The sequence below is a fragment of the Pseudorasbora parva genome, chromosome 25 (genome assembly GCF_024679245.1).
Source record: "Pseudorasbora parva isolate DD20220531a chromosome 25, ASM2467924v1, whole genome shotgun sequence".
Lineage (NCBI taxonomy): Eukaryota > Metazoa > Chordata > Actinopteri > Cypriniformes > Gobionidae > Pseudorasbora > Pseudorasbora parva.
This window is the reverse complement of record NC_090196.1, coordinates 21888559-21909545: the sequence shown is the minus strand read 5'-3', so window position 1 is coordinate 21909545 and position 20987 is coordinate 21888559. Positions and strand designations below refer to the sequence as shown.

Below are 20987 nucleotides of genomic sequence, written 5' to 3'. Positions count from 1 at the left end.
GTTCATCTTTGGAACACAGTTTAAGATATTTAGTCCGAGAGCGTATATAAGTTTATGCACACTATACTGTCCATGTCCAGAAAGGGAATAAAAACATCATCAGAGTAGTCCATATGTGACATCAGTTAGTTCATTAGAATCTCTTGAAGCATCGAAAATGCATTTTGGTCCAAAAATAACAAAAACTATGACTTTATTCAGCATTGTCTTCTCTTCCGCATTTGTTTTCAAACCTCAAATAAAGATTCAAACGGTTATGAATCAGCGGATTGATTCATCATTCAGATCAACAATGTCACATGATTTCAGGCAGCAGTTAAGCAGTTTGACACGTGATCCGAATCATAAATCAATCTGCTGAATCATTACCGTTTGAATCTTTATTTGAGGTTTGAAAACAAACGCGGAAGAGAAGACAATGCTGAATAAAATCAGTTTTGGTTATTTTTGGACCAAAATGCATTTTCGATGCTTCAAGAGATTCTAATGAACTAACTGATGTCACATTTGGACTACTCTGATGATGTTTTTATTCCCTTTCTGGACATGGACAGTGAAGTGTGCATACACTTAGATACGCTGTCAGACTAAATATAAAATATCTTAAACTGTGTTCTGAAGATGAACGGAGGTCTTACGGGTGTGGGACGACATTAGGGTGAGTCATTAATGACATCAATTTCATTTTTGGGTGAACTAACCCTTTAAATGATGAACAGATTGAATTTAGGCTTTTATTCACATATAAACATTCATCAATTTGAAACGGAAGCTCAAGCATGTTTGCTTGACATGCAAGAACCAAAGAGGTTCATTCTCGTTTTACACAGCATGTTTAAACTTCCGCAAGAACCAATGAGATTCATTCTCTTGTTTTGCAGCACATTTGATATTCAGCAAGAGGGTTATTCATGTTCAGTTGAGCTTCTGCTCATGTTCGCTGATCAATATAAAGCGATCGAGTCTCTTCATAAAATTTGGACTAAACCACTCAATTCAGTGAACAACCGCTATAACCCATAAATAACTGACTGTTCAGTATATTTCACACAATTGGCTAGTATCACGCTCTTTTCGAGTATATACAGCTGCCCTCTTTACTGATCCCCTTTTTACCCTCCAACTGTAATTGTATGATTGCATTGTTCTCCTGTGACTTTTTGCAGACCATTATGACTCTCTAACTGGCTCTCTACGCCTCATCACCATCAAGCCTATGCCTGCCACACTCAACTATTCTTATCCCGACTCCTCCAATCACAGCCAAGACTCTGTCATCCTGAACGGAGAGGTGAAATTGCTGTCACCATTGAGATGGGGCCACCTCATTAGGAGGCATTTATTGTTGATTTATTTTTACCTATGTTGAGTGCTTGTCAACAGAAAGTAACTTACTGTGTCTGGGGCCTGTCGTATGGCCAGGCCCACACAAAATCTGTTCCACAGATTTTACCTGCAATATCAGCAAAAAGATTCTATTTGTACCAATTTATGAGCAGCTGAGTTGCACAAAATGGGAGCAGATAAATAACATCAGCTTTTCACCCGCAGGTCAACATGGGGCTGAAGCAGAAGTCGGACATTGAGCATTATCGGAATAAGCTGAGGTTAAAAGCTAAAAGGAAAGGTTACAGTGATGGGCCGGTCACTAGCAGCAGCGGGAGCGGCAGCGGCCACATGTACAGCCATCGAGACAGGATGAGACGTGAGAACGCGTCTTTGGATTTGGAAGATCTGAGGGGGCCGAAGGAGGACAGGAAACCCTCCACTTACGTAAAGTACCGCAGGAGGTAGGCGGAGATTAAATCCCTTCTATTACTCATCCCAAAATATTTAGAGAAATTGAAGCCAGTGGCATGTTCCTAGATACAGAATATGTGCTAAATTCATGGGGTGAATTTACCAAACGGTAAGGCACCTTTGCACTAATATTATTATATTATATTATATTATATTATATTATATTATATTATATTATATTATATTATATTATATTATTGATAGCATTGTTTATTTACATACCGTGTTCAAATAATTATTTTATAATATTTTCTAAATTACATTTTGCATACTTGTATGTATACTATATATATATATATATATATATGAAATATTTTACAATGTATTAATTCATATATGTAACACAATACCATTTAAAAGTGTGTTATCTGTAAGATGTTTTTGTGTGTTTTATGCTCACCAAGGCTGCATTTACTGGATCAAAAATATAGTCAAAACAGTAATAATGTGAAATATTACAATTTAAAACATCCACTTTCTATTTTAATGTTTTAAAATGTAGTTTATTCCTGTGATCAAAGTTGTATTTTTAGCATAATTGCACCAGTCTTCAGTGTCACATGATCCTTCATAAATTATTCTAATATGCTGATTTGCTGCTCATAAAACATTTCTAATCGTTATCAATATTGAAAACAGTTGTGCTGCTTAATATTTTTGTGAGGTACATTTTACCGTGATGGTTAAATTATTTGATGAATAGAAAGGAAAGAACACCATTACTTTGAAATAGGAATGTTTTGTAAAATTATACGTATTTTTGTCACTTCATTTTTTAATTAAATAAATACATATTTGCTGAATAAAAGTATTAATTTCTTATAAAAATATATAATAGTATACGTTTTTATGTTATCGCCATTCAATTATTGTTGCGTAATTCCTTTTATTGAATTGTGTGCTAAAACAAACACAGATGATGCAAATATAAAACATTATTAACTCTTAGTAAATTCTCCCTGTGGCATGAATGAAGATCTCTTTAATGCTCTTCTCCAAAACAGAGAGCACGTAATGTTTGGACATCAATATTTCACTGTGTATAAAAATAAATCATAATGTAAAATTAACCATGACTTCCATAACCATATTTTGGTTCATAAGATCACAGTACTGAATTTTTCAAACATTCTCTCTCCAGTGACTCCCACAGGGAACCTGCGTATTGGAGCAGGCAGTCTCTGAACACCCCAAGCCCTGTAGAGACTGAGATGGACATGCTGGTCATGAGGGAGAGATCTAGGAGGGGCATCCGCAACAGCGGCTACGACGTAAGCGCTGCCAGCCTCTTGCATCATGGGATCCCAAATCCCCGATATCAAGTCTTCTGCTGAAGTCTTTGTGCGCGGCATTGTCTTTCACAGTTCAGGGAGCTGGCAGAGATTTTGCTTTAATAATGACTATCAGCTCAAGTTTCCTTCCAGGCTTAAATGAAGACGATTACCTTATGGCTTTAACTTTAAACCTGGTTTATGACAGAAGAAAGCTTGAGAAAGAAGGACCCTGAGTTTTAATAACCCACGTCATCATGAAACAGCAGAATGTAGTTGAACTTGAATATAATTATGGTGTTTTAGTTATTTAGGTTGGAAATTCAATTCAAGAGCTTTTAAAAGTGAGATCAGGGCTTTTCAAAATGTGTTTAACCCCGGGTTATCATTGTTCTAAACCCTGCTTTTAACCTTGGGTAAAGGAACATTTTACTCTAGTAATTTTGAAGTAGCATAGAATTATACCCAGGGTTATGAAACCCTGTTATTGCATGCACAGTGTGAAATGAAGTGGTGTCTGAATGTTATGGCGAGATGCTTAGCAACATACAGCCAACTGTGTCCTGCAAATTTGCAAATAAGAAATAAGAATATTAAACCAGGTTTAAGAATTTAAAGTTCCGTTTACCCAGAGTTTAGAATAACCCAGGCTTAACTTTTTCAAGTGTGAAAAGCCTGTTTGTGTGACTAGATTACTTTACATACTTTTGGACTACTCTGAAAAGTTCAAACTTCAAATTAAATTAAAGTTTTGGAACTTTGAAAGATGTAAAGAGAAGATACATTTAATGTCATTTAATTATGTCTACTCATTGAATCCACCTCAGGGTGAGCCTGAACCATTTGAGGAGACAGATGTGGACCGCCTTCTGAGTTCCTTGGGATTCGGCGGTAGCCACCAGGTCAAAGGTCACTCCGACTCGTCCACCCTGAGCTCGCAGCCTTCCATCGATGAAGTGAGGCAGCAGATGCACCTCCTCTTGGACAACGCCTTTGGTTTGGCCTCTGCCGAGCCAACCCCGGGAAACCACCACCACCATCACCACCACCCTCATAGTTCGTACAACCCCAGCCACGGTAGCCCTTACCTGGATGGAGTTACCAGCGCACCTGGGACTATGAACCACCCCAATGGAGCTCTACAGCGCGGCTCATCCTTTGGGCCGGAAATGCACCAGTGTAGCCTCCCCAAACCAGTGAGTGCCGAGCTTTGACGCGATTGTGAAATGAATGCAAACATGTACAGCACATCCTCAAGTTTCTTCCCAAACTCAATTCAGTCATATGTAAAGGATAATGTACACAGGAGTGTACATTATCCCTTACATATTACTCCGCTTCGCGTCGGAGTTCTGATCACTCTGTCGGGGTTTATTCTGCGATAACAACCGGCTGGGTGTACATTATCCCGCATATTACACGGCTACTAGTCTCAAATAAATTAGACACATTGTCTTGAGATTTAATATTTGATTAGCTCTTCCGCAAAGCTTCCGCAAAGAAAAACAGTTCCAACCTGCTTTAAGCCTTTATCTATTGCTGAAGATTTGCCATATGCCCTTGCTAAATGTTGAAAATGAATGCTGAAAGGGTTAGTTCACCCAAAAATGAAACCAAGCCTATGATTTACTCACCCTCAAGTTATCGTAGGTGTATATGACATTCTTCTTTGAGACAAATACAATCAGAGTTATATTTAAAAAGTAGTTGTAGTTGTGTTTGAAGTCCATAAAAACTGCAGCTGTCCGTCAAATAACGTGCTCCACACGGCTCTGATGGGTTATTAGAGCCTTCTGATTCGAATCGATGCGTTTGTGTATATATATTAAAAACGTTATAAAGGAAACCTGCCTTGAAGTCTTCAATTGTAACACACGGCTGTTTCAGCCACAAGATGGCACCAGCGTTAAGCATAGAAGTAGTACCGGTCAAGATAACTCGTAGTACCCGGATGAGTGGGTGTTATCTGGAAATAACATACCGCTGGAATGCGCAATGACCAATCAGAATCAAGTATTTCACAGAGCCGTGTAATAAGTTAATATAAATCATCATATAAGTAAAGTTGCTTTGTGTTTGGCTCTGCAGGGATTCAGGTTTACCCAGCTGCCTGATATGGGTTTGGGTTCCCCACCACCCCTCATCCCTCCAAGAGGCGGAGCCCCACCTGGAACTTCATTGAGACGGTGAGAGAAACCTTAAAATACTCATTCATACTCATATTTGGTTCATGCGTTATATTATATTATATTATATTATATTATATTATATTATATTATATTATATACCGATTAGGCATAACATTATGACAGGGGAAGTGAATAACACTGATTATCTATTCATCACGGCTCCTGCTAGTGTGTGGCATGTATTAGGCAGTAAATTAACATTTTGTCCTGAAAGTTAATGTGTTAGAAGCAGGAAAAATGGGCAAGTGTAAGGATTTGAGTGAGTTTGACAAGGGTCAAATTGTGATGGCTAGAAGACTGGGTCAGAGTATCTTCAAAATTGCAGCTCTTGTGGGGGGTTCCTGGTCTAAAGTGCTCAGTATCTATCATAAGGGGTCCAAGGATTTAAAAGTGGTGAACCATTGACATTGTCATGGGTGGCCAAGGCTCATTGATGCACGTAGGCAGAGAAGGCTGGCCAGTGTGGTCTGATCAAACAGACAAACTACTGTAGCTAAAATTGCTCAAGAAGTTATTGCTGGTTCTAATACCTTGTTGCAGACCCTTTCATGGAAACAGTATTCCCTGGTGGGTGTGGCCTCCTTCAGAGTTCTAGTGGAGTCCATGCCTTGATGGGTCTGGGCTGTTTTGGCAGCAAAAAGGAGACCAACACAATATTAGGTCATAATGTTATGCCTGATCGGCATATTATATAGCATTATTTATGTAGTAATTAATGACAGAATATTTTTTTAATTGATTTATTAATTGAAAACTAATACTGGAAAGTACTGCGCATGTGCAATGACGTAGAAATGTCATTCTAAAATGTTCCTTCCACTCATCGTCTGTGAAGTGGAGCAGTACAATATCCCACCAGTCATTATTTATGACTCATCTAAAGATGGCTAGTTTTGGGTGCGGGAATGGATGTTTTTACTGCTTGATAAATTTTACTAGCAGCAGTTCATGTGCTAATTGGGACCAGAAATAGATAAATAATAAATCTCTTTAAAACAAAGAAAAGAAACAATTAAGTAGAACAGTATGTGCAAACAGCAGGAAACTCTGTATGTGTGCACTGTGCGCGTCCAAAAATCTATTCCGATTTGAAGCTTGTGTCATATAAGTGTGCACATCAACCTGATCACCTTATTTAGCGTTCATGTAAACATTGAATTCATTCTGAACCTATTGAAACAAAATGTGTTCGTAGCTAGTGTCACAGTACATAGCATTACAGCATCACATTGCGAGCTGTATAGAGCCTCATGTATATTTATATAAGATTTTTCCTCTGAGATTCTGTGGCTGGCATGCGTTAAAGGTGCTTTGCATGGTTGTCAGTGCTGCTGACTGCATTGAGGTTTGTTATGCGGCTCTATGGCGATGCTGGCCAGCGTTGCCCCCTGGTGGTTTGATCACAGTATAACAAGACTTCTTCATCTCTTATTGTAGCTCCACACCAGACATGAGTCTGAAGCCTCGGGTATCTGAGGCCTCTGAGATGAGTCAGCACAATGGCACCCCCTACCTGCCAATCAACCGAGCTCCTTTCCCTGCTGTTACTGTCGACGAGTCTATGACAAGCTACTCAGGTCAGTGTGTTTGGTAAACGGTGGTGTTTTAAATCAGAACACCAGCCCCCATTTTCACTGACAAGGCTCACTCCTAGTCCCAGACAAAAAAAATACTGTGGCTTTTTGGGCATGTTCCATTATAATACAACATCTTGCATCCATTTTTAATATTTTGTGTTCTCAAAAACAAACAAAAACAAAAAAATCTGCCCTCCAATATTTTGCAGGAAACCCAATGACAGCAGTGTATGCCATATCTGCCAACCGCCCCGGCTACTCGGACTACTTCGTCCTCTCTCCACCGTCCTCCTACCGGAGCCCGTCTTGGATGTCCTACCCTCCAGAGCCAGAGGACCTTCCACATCAGTGGAATGACACGGTAAAGGCAAGCTCTGTTTCTATATACAGTACCGCCAACGTGACTAACTCTCCCCGATGACTCCTAACACATCTGGTATTGTGACCTTATTACATTCACATCTTGTTATTATCCTCAAAGAACCTTTATTCATCTTTGTTTCTGTTGTGTCATCTGAAATCGAAATGTCTTTTTTTTTCTTGTGAAAATTTCTTACAGAACCAGTGTCACCTGGAAACCATCTGCTGAATTGGAGTCTTTTCTGATGTTGAGCAGACACGGAAATTTACCAGGGTACAATTGAGCTTTAGATTACTAGCCATGTACATTATTACTACACTGATTATGAATTTTTTTAAAATCTGTTCGATTCTATGGAGATAGGAGGAAAAATATATATTTTAATGCTTTTGCATTCTCTCGCAATTAATTCGGTATAGGGGCATCTCTAAAAATAAGGTCTCATTTGTTAAAACTGATGTTTTAACTAACAAGAAAATGTTATGTCAATTTTGTCCATTTTAATAAAATAAACAGTTGTTTATTGTTTGTTCATTTTAGCTGAATTAACTAATGTTAACAAGTAAAACTTTTAATAAAAAAAATTGTAAATGTTGAAATTAACATTAAATAAGGATACATTTAGACAACAACGATGTGCTCAAAACAAAAATGTATTTCCTTTGCATTTTTGAAAAGTTTTGTGTACATATGTCAACGTTTCAAAACGTATTAAATACTTTTGTTTGTAATGCGCTGTATTATGCTGCCAGGCCAGTAGATGGCAATGTCACTTTGTAAGAAACACTACGCGCCGAAAGACTGAGCACGTATTCGTGTGACGATAACGTTTTGTTCTCAAAAACTTGCATCTTAAAACCCATTTGCGTTTTATAGGCCCCCAAAATCCCATTCCCGTGTAAATGAACCACCAAAACACATCAAAAATTCACTATTTTTTGTTGAAAATGGTGTAGTGTAAATGGCCTATGAGACTATAGAATTACTGTTCATTGATAGTTCATGTTAACTAATGAAACCTTATTTTAGAGTTTGACCAAAATTATTATAAAATTATCTCTGATATATATATATATATATATATATATATATATATATATATATATATATATATATATATATATATATATATATATATATATATAATATGAAATGAAAATTCTGTCATCATTTACTCTCAAGTTGTTCCAAAATTGTATGAATTTCTTACTTCTGTTGAACACAGAAAAATACATTTCTTTTGGTGCCCCCTCAGCACTTGGTGCCCAACGCGCAGCGCATGATGCACGTGGTGGGAGCGGCGGCACTGCAAATGATACTCAAGTGCCAGTCAATTTAATGGCCCAATGGAAAATAATGAAAAACAGGACATTTTTATCACTTTATAAAAAACAGCCAGGACGGCCAGGACAGGACTTGAAAACAGGACATGTCCTGGGAAAAATTTTGGTCACCCTATTTTTGCGGCCGACCTTATTGCATATGCATTTGTAGGAGTTTCCCTTTCCAGACGCAACATTTATGGGAGGAGAGTATTTAAATGAATCACGTGAGGTGATTTACTAAGGTTTGCGCTCATCCATTTACTGTCATCTTTAACCAGATGCTAACTGGTAGATTGCAATGGTCATTATGGAAATGGCCCGGCTGCGTCTGTTTGCGTCTCTTTAATTTGCACGTCGTCAGTAGACCACACGCAGAACTTTCCACTCCCGGTGCGCTTTTTTGGAATTGCGCTCTCTCACCAATATGCCCGTTTATTAAATCTGGCCCTAATACTCAACTACTACACTAATGAGAGTTAGTTGACATGTAGTTTTGGAACAGGTTTGAGATGACATGAGGGTGAACTGTTTCTTTAAGAAGCTATGTGATTGTATCTTTCAGGTTGTGTACCACCAAAAATAATTGTTGTCTACCCTGAAATTTTGGATTCAGCAGCCCCAACTAACCACGACACTTGGCCGAACAGCCACCCAGACCCATAAGCCACAAACTCACCTGCCAGCCTAAGTGAGATGCAGCACCCCCATTTAACCAACGTATGGAGTGAGGGTAAATAACCAAGACAACCACGTTGAACAAGGAACAGGTTGCTTCACTGGCCAAAACTGTGTTTTTCTTAAAGATTTTTCAAATTAAGAAGTGTTGTATCTTATGCAGGTGGTTTTATGTGTGTTTTAAACACCCACGTTACTAATAACAAAAAAACGAAAACATTTTTTTTCCCGTCTTGGGCTTTCCTTGCTTCATCGATGCCTACCTGTGTCTTTTGCTCTCATTCATGCATTTTTTAAAGAAACAGTTATTGCAGGTGGTTCTTTTTGTGCACTCCGTATGGCTTGTGTAAAAAAAAAAACGATGATGACGTTAAATGATATAAAAGAAATCGAACATTTGGAGGGATGCGACATCCTGTACTGTATCTACTGTAGTCACAATGCAAAAAAAATAGTATATGCTTTTTCTTTCTCTCAAAAATGCCATAGCTTATGCTGTATTAAAGTGTTTCACGATGCACAAGCGTTCATGAAAGACATGAAACGTGTTTTGAGAGTTTACGTGTGACATGGGAAGATAGCCATAAAGGTTTAGTGAAAAAAGAGATTGATAATGATGAATGGATGGAGGGATTCATATTTTTACTAGCCATTTTATAAGAACTGGAAGACTATTAAAAAACTACATATTTTATTGCCTGTTAAAAGGTACCAAAACATAGAGATATTTATGAGATAAAATATGCAGCATACACCAAAATTGACTTGAAATCTGATTTAGAATATATTGATCATGTGAAATCAAATTAAAAGTGTAGCATAATATCTTAATATGATATAAATTTGCTAGAATTAAGCAAGTACGGTGTTACAGAAGTAACATTGGGCATGTGTTCTTAAGAGAATGAGTCTAATGCATGTAGTCTGGACATATGAATCATAAGGGCTTTGTATGTCAAGCAAGTCCCATATTCTATTTGGGCAGTTAAAGGATGGAAATCTATTGTAAAAAGAATCATACACGACATTAAGTATCCCAGTAAATACATGCTACCCGTCAATGTACTTTACAAACTTTTTTTGTTGCCATTTGCAGATTGAATCAAGAAACATTTACATAATCAGATTATGAAAATTACATAATGTGTTGTGTAAATTATTACAAATGCCACTACTGTATGATTTGTGTTGAAATGAACGTTGTCCTTTCTGTTTAACTTCGGTGGTGCAGGGGATGTGCAAATATCTATCATGTAATTGTTCCTTTTTAAAGTTTTTTCTTTTAATATTTTTATATCAATTGAATCACCCTTTTTTGGCCAACAACAAAGGACATTCGGCTAAAAATTGTTACCAATGTAAAATATTGTGCTTCAAATGGAAAAAAAAGAGAAAAAGAAAAAAAAAACTACAAAAAAATGCCTCGTTGTGAACCTATGTGAAAAACGTGTGTAATATTCATAATATGTACATCATCATAACAAATAAGATGTTGACTTCTTTTCCTACTTATATGACACTAAACGACTCCATATTTGACAGTACTGTATATTTTCCTTCGTTACTGTAAAAAAAAATACTTAGCTTAAACGTTGTTATTTTCTTTTCTTCTTGATTATTTTATTTAGCATAATGTAAAATAACCATCATTATAATGGTTTAACACTTTGAAGGACTCATTTTTGTGGGTTACACACTGAATCAAATCTAATAAAAATACATTTGATCATTTAAAAATGATTTTAAAAGACTTGTTGTGTTTAATTTTTTATTAACTGCTTTATTGTGCATTTTTAGACTCCTTGTCCTTGCTAGCCTAGCTTTGCTTAGATTTTCATTTCCTGTCCACTAGAGAGCAGCACTTCCCTTTCAGTTCTCCACGGCAACAAAAAACTTCCTCCGCTACAAAATCATTCCTGGCATTGATGGAGCGGCTTTTATTCACTTTGTAAAATCCATTATGTCCTCTAACTCTAGGTTAAGCACATTTAGAGCCGTATTTTCTATCTGGCCCTGCTTTGGATATTAAGGTGCCGTCCCTTGTTTCAATCTTCTTCCCTTAAGGGGATCCATCTAACGTTACCTAGGCCACGGTGTATTTTATCGGGCTAACTTCTACTCAGGCCGGGAGGGGTGGCTGTCAGACTGGCTGAGGTGAGTTTCTCTAACGACACAGGATGCTGCTCGAGGGTAAAAGCGGCCTGTCCACTTCTATCTCATCTCTGCCCCTTTATCTGTGACAGCAAAGCCACATGAGTCACATCAATCACTGCAGGGACGAGGTCTGTCTTTCCCAAATGTCTGGTTGCATTTAAAGCTCTAATCACTGTTCACCTTACTGCAGGTAAAGCTACATGGAGTAAATGGATTTTTGGTCATAATTCATGCGAAACTGCTTCCATTATGACTATAAGCTACAAAGAGTGGCAATCATTTAGTTTAATGCAGTGGCGCCTCCAGAAATTTTTCATAGGGGTGGCCAGATGGGGCCACTTAAAATCTTGGGGTGGCACACCAAAACTAGAAACCATAATTTCAGAATTGTATTCTACTGGTGTAGTAAACCTAGCCTGACAAGCCAGACCCACATCAAGATGTTTGGTCTGGAAACTCACCATTGACAGCTCAATCTGAGGGGCGGGATAAACGGTTGTCTTTCAAACTCCCTCTGCACGGGATAGGATAGCGGTACACCAACCGGAGCAACGACGTTGAAGGGGAGCTTGCTGACTGATTAAACATTCGCCGTATCCGGTCGGCTAAACTCCGGACACATCTTCCCTTTTTAAGAATGACTTCAGTGTTGACTGACGGGCATGAGCGGACCTGTTGCTGTCTGAGCGCGCAAAGTTTATTAATAAGTCTATTAATTTATGAGGCTCTTCAGTTCAAATTATCCAGTACCAAAATAATAATACTCTTTATTTTCCAAGTTCATAAATGATTTTCAAAACGGATTTGAAAAAAAAAAAAAAAACATACACACAAAATGACTTATTTTAAATATAAAATACATATATAAAAGTCTTGGGCATGTCAAAGATTTGTAACAACTTTAGCTTTGATGCATTGTTAGTTTTTGTGCAGCATCAGATTTTCCCTCCCTCATTTACTGTTCATGGCTGTTTTTGCCCCATTGACTTCCATTATAGCCCAACAAAAATTATTGGAAAGCCATGACACCATATAATCATGCATTCTTGATTGTTGGTGGTTTTCCCAGTTGGGAATTTTTACAGTTGATAACCAGGTGGCAACATTAACCCTTTAGATAGGCCTGTGCTGAAGAAGAAAAAAGAAGCTTAGTTTCTGGCATTTGTATAGAGTATAATAACTGCATATAAATGAGGGATTAAAAAAATGTAAATCTGATGCTGCACACAAACTAACAATGCATCAGAGCCAGTGTTGGTACTAATCTTTGACATGTCCAAGACTGTGATAAAAGGTCAAAAAATATCCAGTCCACAATCACTTTTTATATTGAAAATAAGTTATTTTGTGTGTATGTTTTTTTTTTTCCAAATCAGTTTTGAATCCGTTTTTGAAAATAATTTATGAACTTGGCAATTAAAGAGTGATAAGAGTGACAATGAAACAATGACAGCAGCTCAACAATAAACATGGAATCAAGTATGTAAACTTGCAACAGAACACATTTTAAATTATTTTACTTTTTATTATTTTATTTATTTCTAAAGATCTCTTTAGTAGCCTGTATTGGTGTACTTTAAAGGGATAGTTCACCCAAAAATGAAATTTCTGTCATCATTTACTCTCCCTCATGATGTTCCAAACCTGTATGAGTTTCTTCGTTCTGTTGAACATAAAAGAATATATTTTGAAGAACGTTTGTAACCAAATGTTTGCTTTGGGGGCAACATTGACTTCCATGGTAGGAATGTGTCTTCATATGTGTTCTACATAAAGAAATGAATACAGGTTTGGAACAACTTGAGGGTGAGGAAATTATGACAGATTTTTCATTTTTGGGTGCACTGTCTCTTTAAGCAGTCATTCTGAACCAGTTACCACTTTACTGACAATTCTGAAATTCAAAAATGTTTAATCCTCTTTATTAATTTACTATTATGACTATATTATTGTGTAATTATTTGTCCCATTTTAATCTAAATATTTTTTTAATATCAAACTGCTAAATGATAAATTGATAACATTAATAGGCTATAATCTATTAATTAACCGTTCTAATGTCTAGAAAAATAAGTCTGCCAAGCTCTGATAATGTATGGAATATTATATTATCCATTAAAAAAACAATAGGCCTACCTTTAGTTCACGGATGTGTCTGTCATCACTGCTGCTTTCAGTCAGACAGTCTGAGACACTGAAATGCTTCTCTGCAAAGGGTGCAGTTTGTCTTAGGTTCATCTTAAGTTACTGGACAGACCCACTCATGATACCTTTTTTTTTCTATTCAGCCCTATATCTGGAAATCCTCTTGCGTTCAAACTGTGGACGCGAGCTCGACATGTTTTTAAAAACCGCGCAAGTTTCCAGCACATGCTCTCGAGACTCCGTCGCTATGGCAGCAAAGCGCCGCTAAAACCCAATCTTGTGCATCGCGTCCGTATTGGTTTGATACGGGACGCGTCATTTTGCTTATTCTAAATATTGATTGGGACTAGTACCTAGCGTCCCCCCCCAAACCTACGCCATGGCCAGCGGGGTGGCCAGTGGGGTGGCCAGGGGTTGTCCAGGGGTGGCCGTGGCCACCCCTGGCCACCCCCTGGTGGCGCCACTGGTTTAATGGTGACCAAAGAACACTCTCATTCGGTTAGCAAAAAAATACTAATTAGCGGTTACTGCTAAAATAGGGTGAATGAGGACACTTGCACTTTCGAACTGCAATTTATTGTCACCCCAACGCTTCTTCAGACCAGCAAACGAGTCCCCCCCCCCCCCCCCCCTATTAATTTATTCAAGAATAGGCTAGCCTACATTAAAAGTGCACTGTCAAAATGTGTGTGTGTGTATGTGTATATATATATATATATATATATATATATATATATATATATATATATATATATATATATATATATATATATATATATATATATATATATATATATATATATATATATGGTTTTTTGTGTGGACCCCTGGAATTTAGGGGTCATTCTCAATTCAATTCCGAATTGTACACAAGCCTGATTGATAGGATAGCATCTTGCAGTTGATGGAGATTTGTGGGATCCACATCCAGGGCACGAAGCTCCCGTTCCACCACATCCCAAAGATGCTCTATTGGGTTGAGATCTGGTGACTGTGGGGGCCATTTTAGTACAGTGAACTCATTGTCATGTTCAAGAAACCAATTTGAAATGATTCAAGCTTTGTGACATGTTGCATTATCCTGCTGGAAGTAGCCATCAGAGGATGGATACATGGTGGTCATAAAGGGATGGACATGGTCAGAAACAATCCTCAGGTAGGCTGTGTCATTTAAACAATGCCCAGTCGGCACTAAGGGGCCTAAAGTGTGCCAAGAAAACATCCCCCACACCATTACACCACCACCACCAGCCTGCACAGTGGTAACAAGGCATGATGGATCCATGTTCTCATTCTGTTTACGCCAAATTCTGACTCTACCATCTGAATGTCTCATCCGAAATAGAGACTCAACAGACCAGGCCACATTTTTCCAGTCTTCAACTGTCCAATTTTGGTGAGCTTGTGCAAATTGTAGCCTCTTTTTCCTATTCGTAGTGGAGTTGAGTGGTACCCGGTGGAGTCTTCTGCTGTTGTATCCCATCCGCCTCAAGGCTGTGCGTGTTGTAGCGTTCACAAATGCTTTGCAGCATACCTTGGTTGTAACGAGTGGTTATTTCAGTCAAAGTTGCTCTTCTATCAGCTTGAATCAGTCAGCCCATTCTCTTCTGACCTCTAGGATCAACAAGGCATTTTCGCTCACGGGACTGCCACATACTGGATGTTTTCCCTTATTACACCATTCTTTGTAAACCCAAGAAATGGTTGTGCATAAAAATCCCAGTAACTGAGCAAATTGTGAAATATTCAGACCGGCCATCTGGCACCAACAACCATGCCACGCTCAATTGCTTAAATCACCTTTCTTTCCCATTCTGACATTCAGTTTGGAGTTCAGGAGAATGTCTTGCCCAGGACCACAGCCTTAAATGCATTGAAGCAACTGCCATGCGATTGGTTGATTAGATAATTGCATTAATGGGAAATTGTACAGGTGTTCCTAATAATCCTTTAGGTGAGTGTGTATGTGTGTGTATGTGTATATATATATATTATATATATATATACACATATCGCTCTTGTCGACACTTCCATCCTTTCGTTTTTTTTTTTTTTTAAATTCCCATCCACGGGGCCAAGCAAAGCGGTCTGATCAGCTTCTTCGTTCATGTTCACTATGGTTTGTTGTGGTCGTGACTCGCGAACGCTTGTTGGTGTTCCAGTATAATCGGTCCGTCGAAACTCATTCATTGAAAAACGTTCCGCGGTGCAAAAATAAGTGTGGTTAAAATTATGTTTTTTATTTTTTTGCGTAAGTAATTAACGCGTTAAAGTCCCGGCCCTTATATATATATATGATAATGTCAGTGGCAAGTGTCCTTATATCAAAATCTTGTTTAAATACTTTTGCATAGTTAAAATAATAATCTGGACAAAATTAATGTTTTGTCTGCCAAATCAGTGATTTGACCTTTTTATGAAGTTTAGTTCAGACTGTGAAACAACATGTTGGGATATCTTAAAATAAATATATTTAAAATGAAATTATACCTTCTGAAACGAAGGGTTTTTGTTAAAAAAAATAAAATAAATCATATTTTCAGTGCTTTGAAACAGCATTATTCAATGTGTTGATGTAATTTCCACTTGAAATTTCCATTTAAACAGAAAGACAAGGCAGGACATTGAACAGCTCCTCCCCTCTTTTTAAACAGCCAGTATCGTTCTGTTTATATCACAGCTCAGTCAGAGCCGTTGAGCTTGGTAAAGCCTCAGTTTCCTCACTCTAACCATTTTTCCTCCTTCTCTCCTCCATATCGCTTTAAAATATAGCATTATGTGAAGAATTAAAATGGGTCTGATATGTTTTGTGGTTGCGCATATGATCCGCTCTGTGCTATGTGTCTATGGACCAGAACAGAATGTGTGAGTACTGCGGCGGTTTGCGTGAAAGCAAACTTAAAGGGGGGGTGAAATGCTGTTTCATGCATACTGAGCTTTTTACACTGTTAAAGACTTGGATTCCCATCCTAAACATAGTCAAAGTTTCAAAAACTAATGTTGGACGTTTGATGGAGTATTTCTTTGTCAAAAATACTCCTTCCGGTTTCTCACAAGTTTCGGAGAGTTTTTTTCGAGTAAGGCCTCGGTTGACGTTAATAGAGCGGAAGGTCCTTGTATGGGCCGTACGGGCTCTTCTCCCGGTAGGGTGCGCGCGCGCGTCACTAGAGCGAGAGAGGAAATGCACGCCGTAAACAGTCTCTCAGGTGCAGATCCAGTCGTCCGTGAACACCTTATGTCGCGCGCGCCGCGCTCCACTTTATTCCTATGGGTGACATCAAGCGACTTCAACGCTTCAGCACAGCATTCCGGGAAGGCAGCGCTGCATTTGAACTGATTTGAACGCAGAAATGACGGGAAGCTTCACAACATCGTTTCAGTCGCGTCTCAAAGTGGATTTACACGCCACTGCTGTCACAGGACTTCACCAAATCATACCAAAGAAGTGTGTTTTTGACGGAGCGGTCCCAGCGATAAAGGTTCGGTCCTGCTTTGGAAGCAGCTGGTGAGTAAAACTGCTTCAAATGTCTCTGCTGTTGGCTATCGTCGCGTGAGTAAACAGTAAACGACACGATCGCGTGCTTCGTCATTCAAATGCGCTAACGGTTACTCCATTGTTGTTCTATGTATAACGTTACACTAGTCTGACGTGCAAAACCGTTTTGCTTGCTACTTCTAAGGTCTAGTCGCATACAATAGTCCATAAACCAAATCATGTCCTCATAAACTGCGAGTAAAGACACACAAATGTTGACAGGCCACTAAATACAGTACATACCACAGAGACGGACGTCCTGCTGTTGCTGTTTCTCCTGTTCAATTTATTTCAGCCTCCGAATGTGATTCTGGATCATTATCTGTATTAGCTGAGATAGCCATGGATTTCTCCACGCTTGAGGACATCACCGCTTTGTTCGCGATCGTCATTCTTTAGCTCCGCCCACTCGATACGCCTCCAGCCGCTCGTTTTTTTCCCGGAAAGACTCTGTACAGCCTATATTTCTTTTATAAATATAATAAAACTAAAGACTTTTCGGAGATATGAAGGATGCAATACTACTCTATAGGTACTCAAGATTGACATGAGATTGACTGAAACTGAGTGTTTCACCCCCCCTTTAACTTTCCCCAATGGAAAGTCTGAATTGTTCCCTATACCCTATATAGTGCACTATATTCACCGTGTAGAAAATATGAAATCTGTAAACAAGTGACCGATTTTAGCCGCAGCTGTTTTTAATGAGGGGGCGGGATGTTTTAGATTCTAGAGAGCATTTGATTGGACAGAAAATCTGATGACAAGCTGAAGTTCAGAGTGATGTCAAAATCATTGATCTAAATTGGCGGAAGTGAGAAAATAAGCTTTGAATGCTTATATCTTCTAAATGCGGACTATGTCTTTGTTTTAGAGCAGATTAGTTTATAGATAACAGTAAGGCTAACATATTCATATTAAAATCCCAAAAATGTCTATTTTGAATTCATGGAGTCTTTCAGCAACGACCATATGCATGTTCGCAAGAGAGTGGGAAGGTGTCCTCTTACCTGACGTACGAGGTAGGCATAGCATATAAGCTCAGGTCAGTTTTTTGGCTGAACTAACTCTTTAAAGCCAGAGCAACAACTTTATATGAGGCTTGGGGTACTTGCACTGCTGTCAAGGATGTAAATAAGTGTCTGGAGCCCTTTGGAGCTCTGCTGGCTCAGCTCATGTGGACTGCCTGGGAGGCCTGGTGTAATAAGAGATGTTTAATCGCCTCTTTCAGTAATTAATGTGCAATCACTGAAAGGCAAACAAATGGGAATTGCACAGCACTCAGCAAATGATCAGAGTGGAGGGTATCAGCCACTCGGAGGATTTACGTTTCCACCGAGAGAGAGAGAAAACGCAGCTTAAATGAACTAAATATGGTTAAAGCTAAAGTGATTCTCATTTAAGAAAGCCATAAAGTGACATAATGCGAATGCAAGCATGCATTTCTAACAAGTTAGGGAAAGTAAAAAATGATTTTAAAAAAATGTGGGTCCCCGAGGCATCACGTGGCTCTTGGATTACAGAGGGAATGTAGGTAGGCGAAGCTGTGATATTATTAACCGAAGATGTTTACATTTTAAATATGCCAGGAGGATATTTGCATATTTATCTCAAGCGGCTTAATTTTGCACAGCCCTTGTATTCCCTGCATCACAGAAACTCTTTACACTGGTTAAACCACAACAGCAAATGCTCATCATTTGTGTTGTGATTTCTGTGATTTATTACAGCTCTTTTGAATATTTGATAATCATTCAACTCTTTTAGAAGCTTTTAATCTATTCACTTTCCTGTATAATTTACCTTTTTTTTTTATAAAGCCAGACTTATTTTTCTAAAAGATTTATCTCCCGTGAGCTGCCATGGGATATGCAAATATTCACGAACTAAATCAATTTTAGATTTCACATATAGAGCATGTGACATGTGTTAGGTAACCTTAAAAGAACCAACATGTAAGGAAGGGTTTCATCACCACACCCAGGAGGATTTTTTGAATGAGAAAGTTTCAAAGAATTCATTCAGCTTTAATTTGAAATTGATTAATGTTACATTGTTCATGAATCGCTCAAAAGCAAGCATAAACTCTTTCACGGACACTATGACAAACTCAAGGACTTGACAGTCACAATCCAGCAGTGAGGCTAATGCTACCCCAGGCGGGCTCTGATGCGCAGCCCTGGTGGCAACTGTGAGAGATAAGGAGCTTACTGGATGACTGCCTGAGTAATTAATAGTTGGAGAGGGTGAATCTATGTTTCAGCTGCCCCGCGCCGGCGCTTTGTAGACTAAGAACAATGACCCTCACCACCCAAACGCCTTCTCAGCAAGACAGAAGGCTACTGCAACACCCTCTAAGTTCTTTGTATCCTTTGCAATATTGAACTGTATGCTTGACAACCATTCTATAAATATACTGAATGAAACATTGTTACCATTAGCTATCCAGAGATGAGCCAACTATGCTCTGGTGCAATATGATATTCACCCACTGTAAAAAATTTATAAAAATAAGTATATACTTTAAAAATAGCTACTATTAAAAGCTAATAGAGAGGTCCAGGTATGACGGCAGAACCCGGATGTTTAATTCGCTGCTGGTTCCTTTGCGATTTTCCCAAGCGGCAACCTCCCTCAGTGTCTGTTGAAGCCAATACAGAAGGAACTTAAACTGTAATTCATCGACTGGCCGCTAGGGACCGGCTCCAGAAGCGAGCAGAATCTCATTGAGCACCATGTTTAAATTCCCAACTGTACAGCAGAAAAAAACATGTTTACAACCTGGTAAAAATTGTGGTTTTGGTCTATACGGCTAATTTTGCCCTTCATGACAACTGGGAGGGGGGTGAATTTTTTTTATAACTCATTCGTTTACGTTATATAAAGCCTTAAAGTTCTGCATAATTAAGGGTGTGGTCACTTTGAGTGACAGGTGGAGAGCCGTTTATCTGCTGTCTGTTAGTCATTGCGTCACCTAAGTCGCGCCCACGTCCCGCCTCTTTGCCCATTTTCTGTTATCCAGGCGTGATGCACTGACAAGATGGCAACAGCCAGCTCGTCTCTACTTTGCGCTTCAGAACTGCTCTTCGGATTCCTATGGGTGACGTCACGGACACTACGTCCATATTTTTTTTACAGTCTATGGGGTTTAATTTCGGATGTCATACCTGCACCAACGTCCCTTTGAAGCCAATCAAATTGCTAGAGTCACACTGGCTTCCTCGACAAAAATTCAATAGCATTTTCCATAGGCTTTTTGATTATCGCAAATCACACAAACAGTGTGATCGCCAAAAGTTTATAATACATACACGTTTTGTACGTGAAGCCACGGACAAGGGAACCGGAAGTGCTAAAATGCTAACTCGCTTCCACGTTTTGGCCCACAAAGTGATGTCATACCTGCAGCACTCTATTGGTCAAGTGGTGTGTTCAAGTAATGTCGTAATGGTCGTATTTACAAGTTGAATGCAGATGAACACTAGCCTGACAAGCCAGACTCACATCAAGATGTTTGGTCTGGAAACTCACCATAGACAGGGCTCAATCCGAGGGGCGGATAAACGGTTGTCTTTCAAACTCCCTCTGCACGCGATAGGATAGCGCTACAACCAACCAGAGCAACGAAGGTGAAAAAGAGCTCGTTGACAGATTAAACATTCGCCGTATCCGGTCGGCAAAACTCAGAACACATCTTCCCTTTTTAAGAATGACTTCAGTGCCGTTCTTTTCTCAGAGAAAAGCTTAACTCCAAGTCAATTCGCGGTCAAAGCTGATTCGAAAGACCGCCGTTCTCCAGTTTCTGTGTTTACTAGAAGCACGCAAATGCAACTCGGCCATCATCATTATGGCCCCGCCCACCGACTCTATACACGATGTGATTGGCCCGGCAAGAGTTAGGGGAATACAGCTCAGAAGGGTATTGAGAGTTGCTAGACGACACTCAGCAGATTAA

At 38.9% G+C, this 20987-nt stretch overlaps 1 protein-coding gene across 4 annotated transcripts in view; it reads left to right on the top strand.

Annotated features, from left to right (window-relative positions):
* Window positions 1-10938, top strand: part of kiaa1549la (KIAA1549-like a) — a 69653-nt gene extending 58715 nt beyond the window's left edge. For 3 of the 4 annotated variants that reach the window (XM_067435964.1, XM_067435962.1, XM_067435961.1), the window contains 9 exons: window positions 1167-1291; window positions 1552-1790; window positions 2942-3071; window positions 3899-4267; window positions 5160-5257; window positions 6698-6837; window positions 7047-7204; window positions 7397-7471; window positions 9086-10938. In XM_067435964.1, the coding sequence (XP_067292065.1) occupies window positions 1167-1291; window positions 1552-1790; window positions 2942-3071; window positions 3899-4267; window positions 5160-5257; window positions 6698-6837; window positions 7047-7204; window positions 7397-7426 (1289 nt within the window). In that variant the 3' untranslated portion in view covers window positions 7427-7471; window positions 9086-10938. The remainder of the gene's footprint in view (window positions 1-1166; window positions 1292-1551; window positions 1791-2941; window positions 3072-3898; window positions 4268-5159; window positions 5258-6697; window positions 6838-7046; window positions 7205-7396; window positions 7472-9085) is intronic. The other variant, XM_067435963.1, reaches the window with a different exon arrangement.
* Window positions 10939-20987: the final 10049 nt, after the last annotated feature.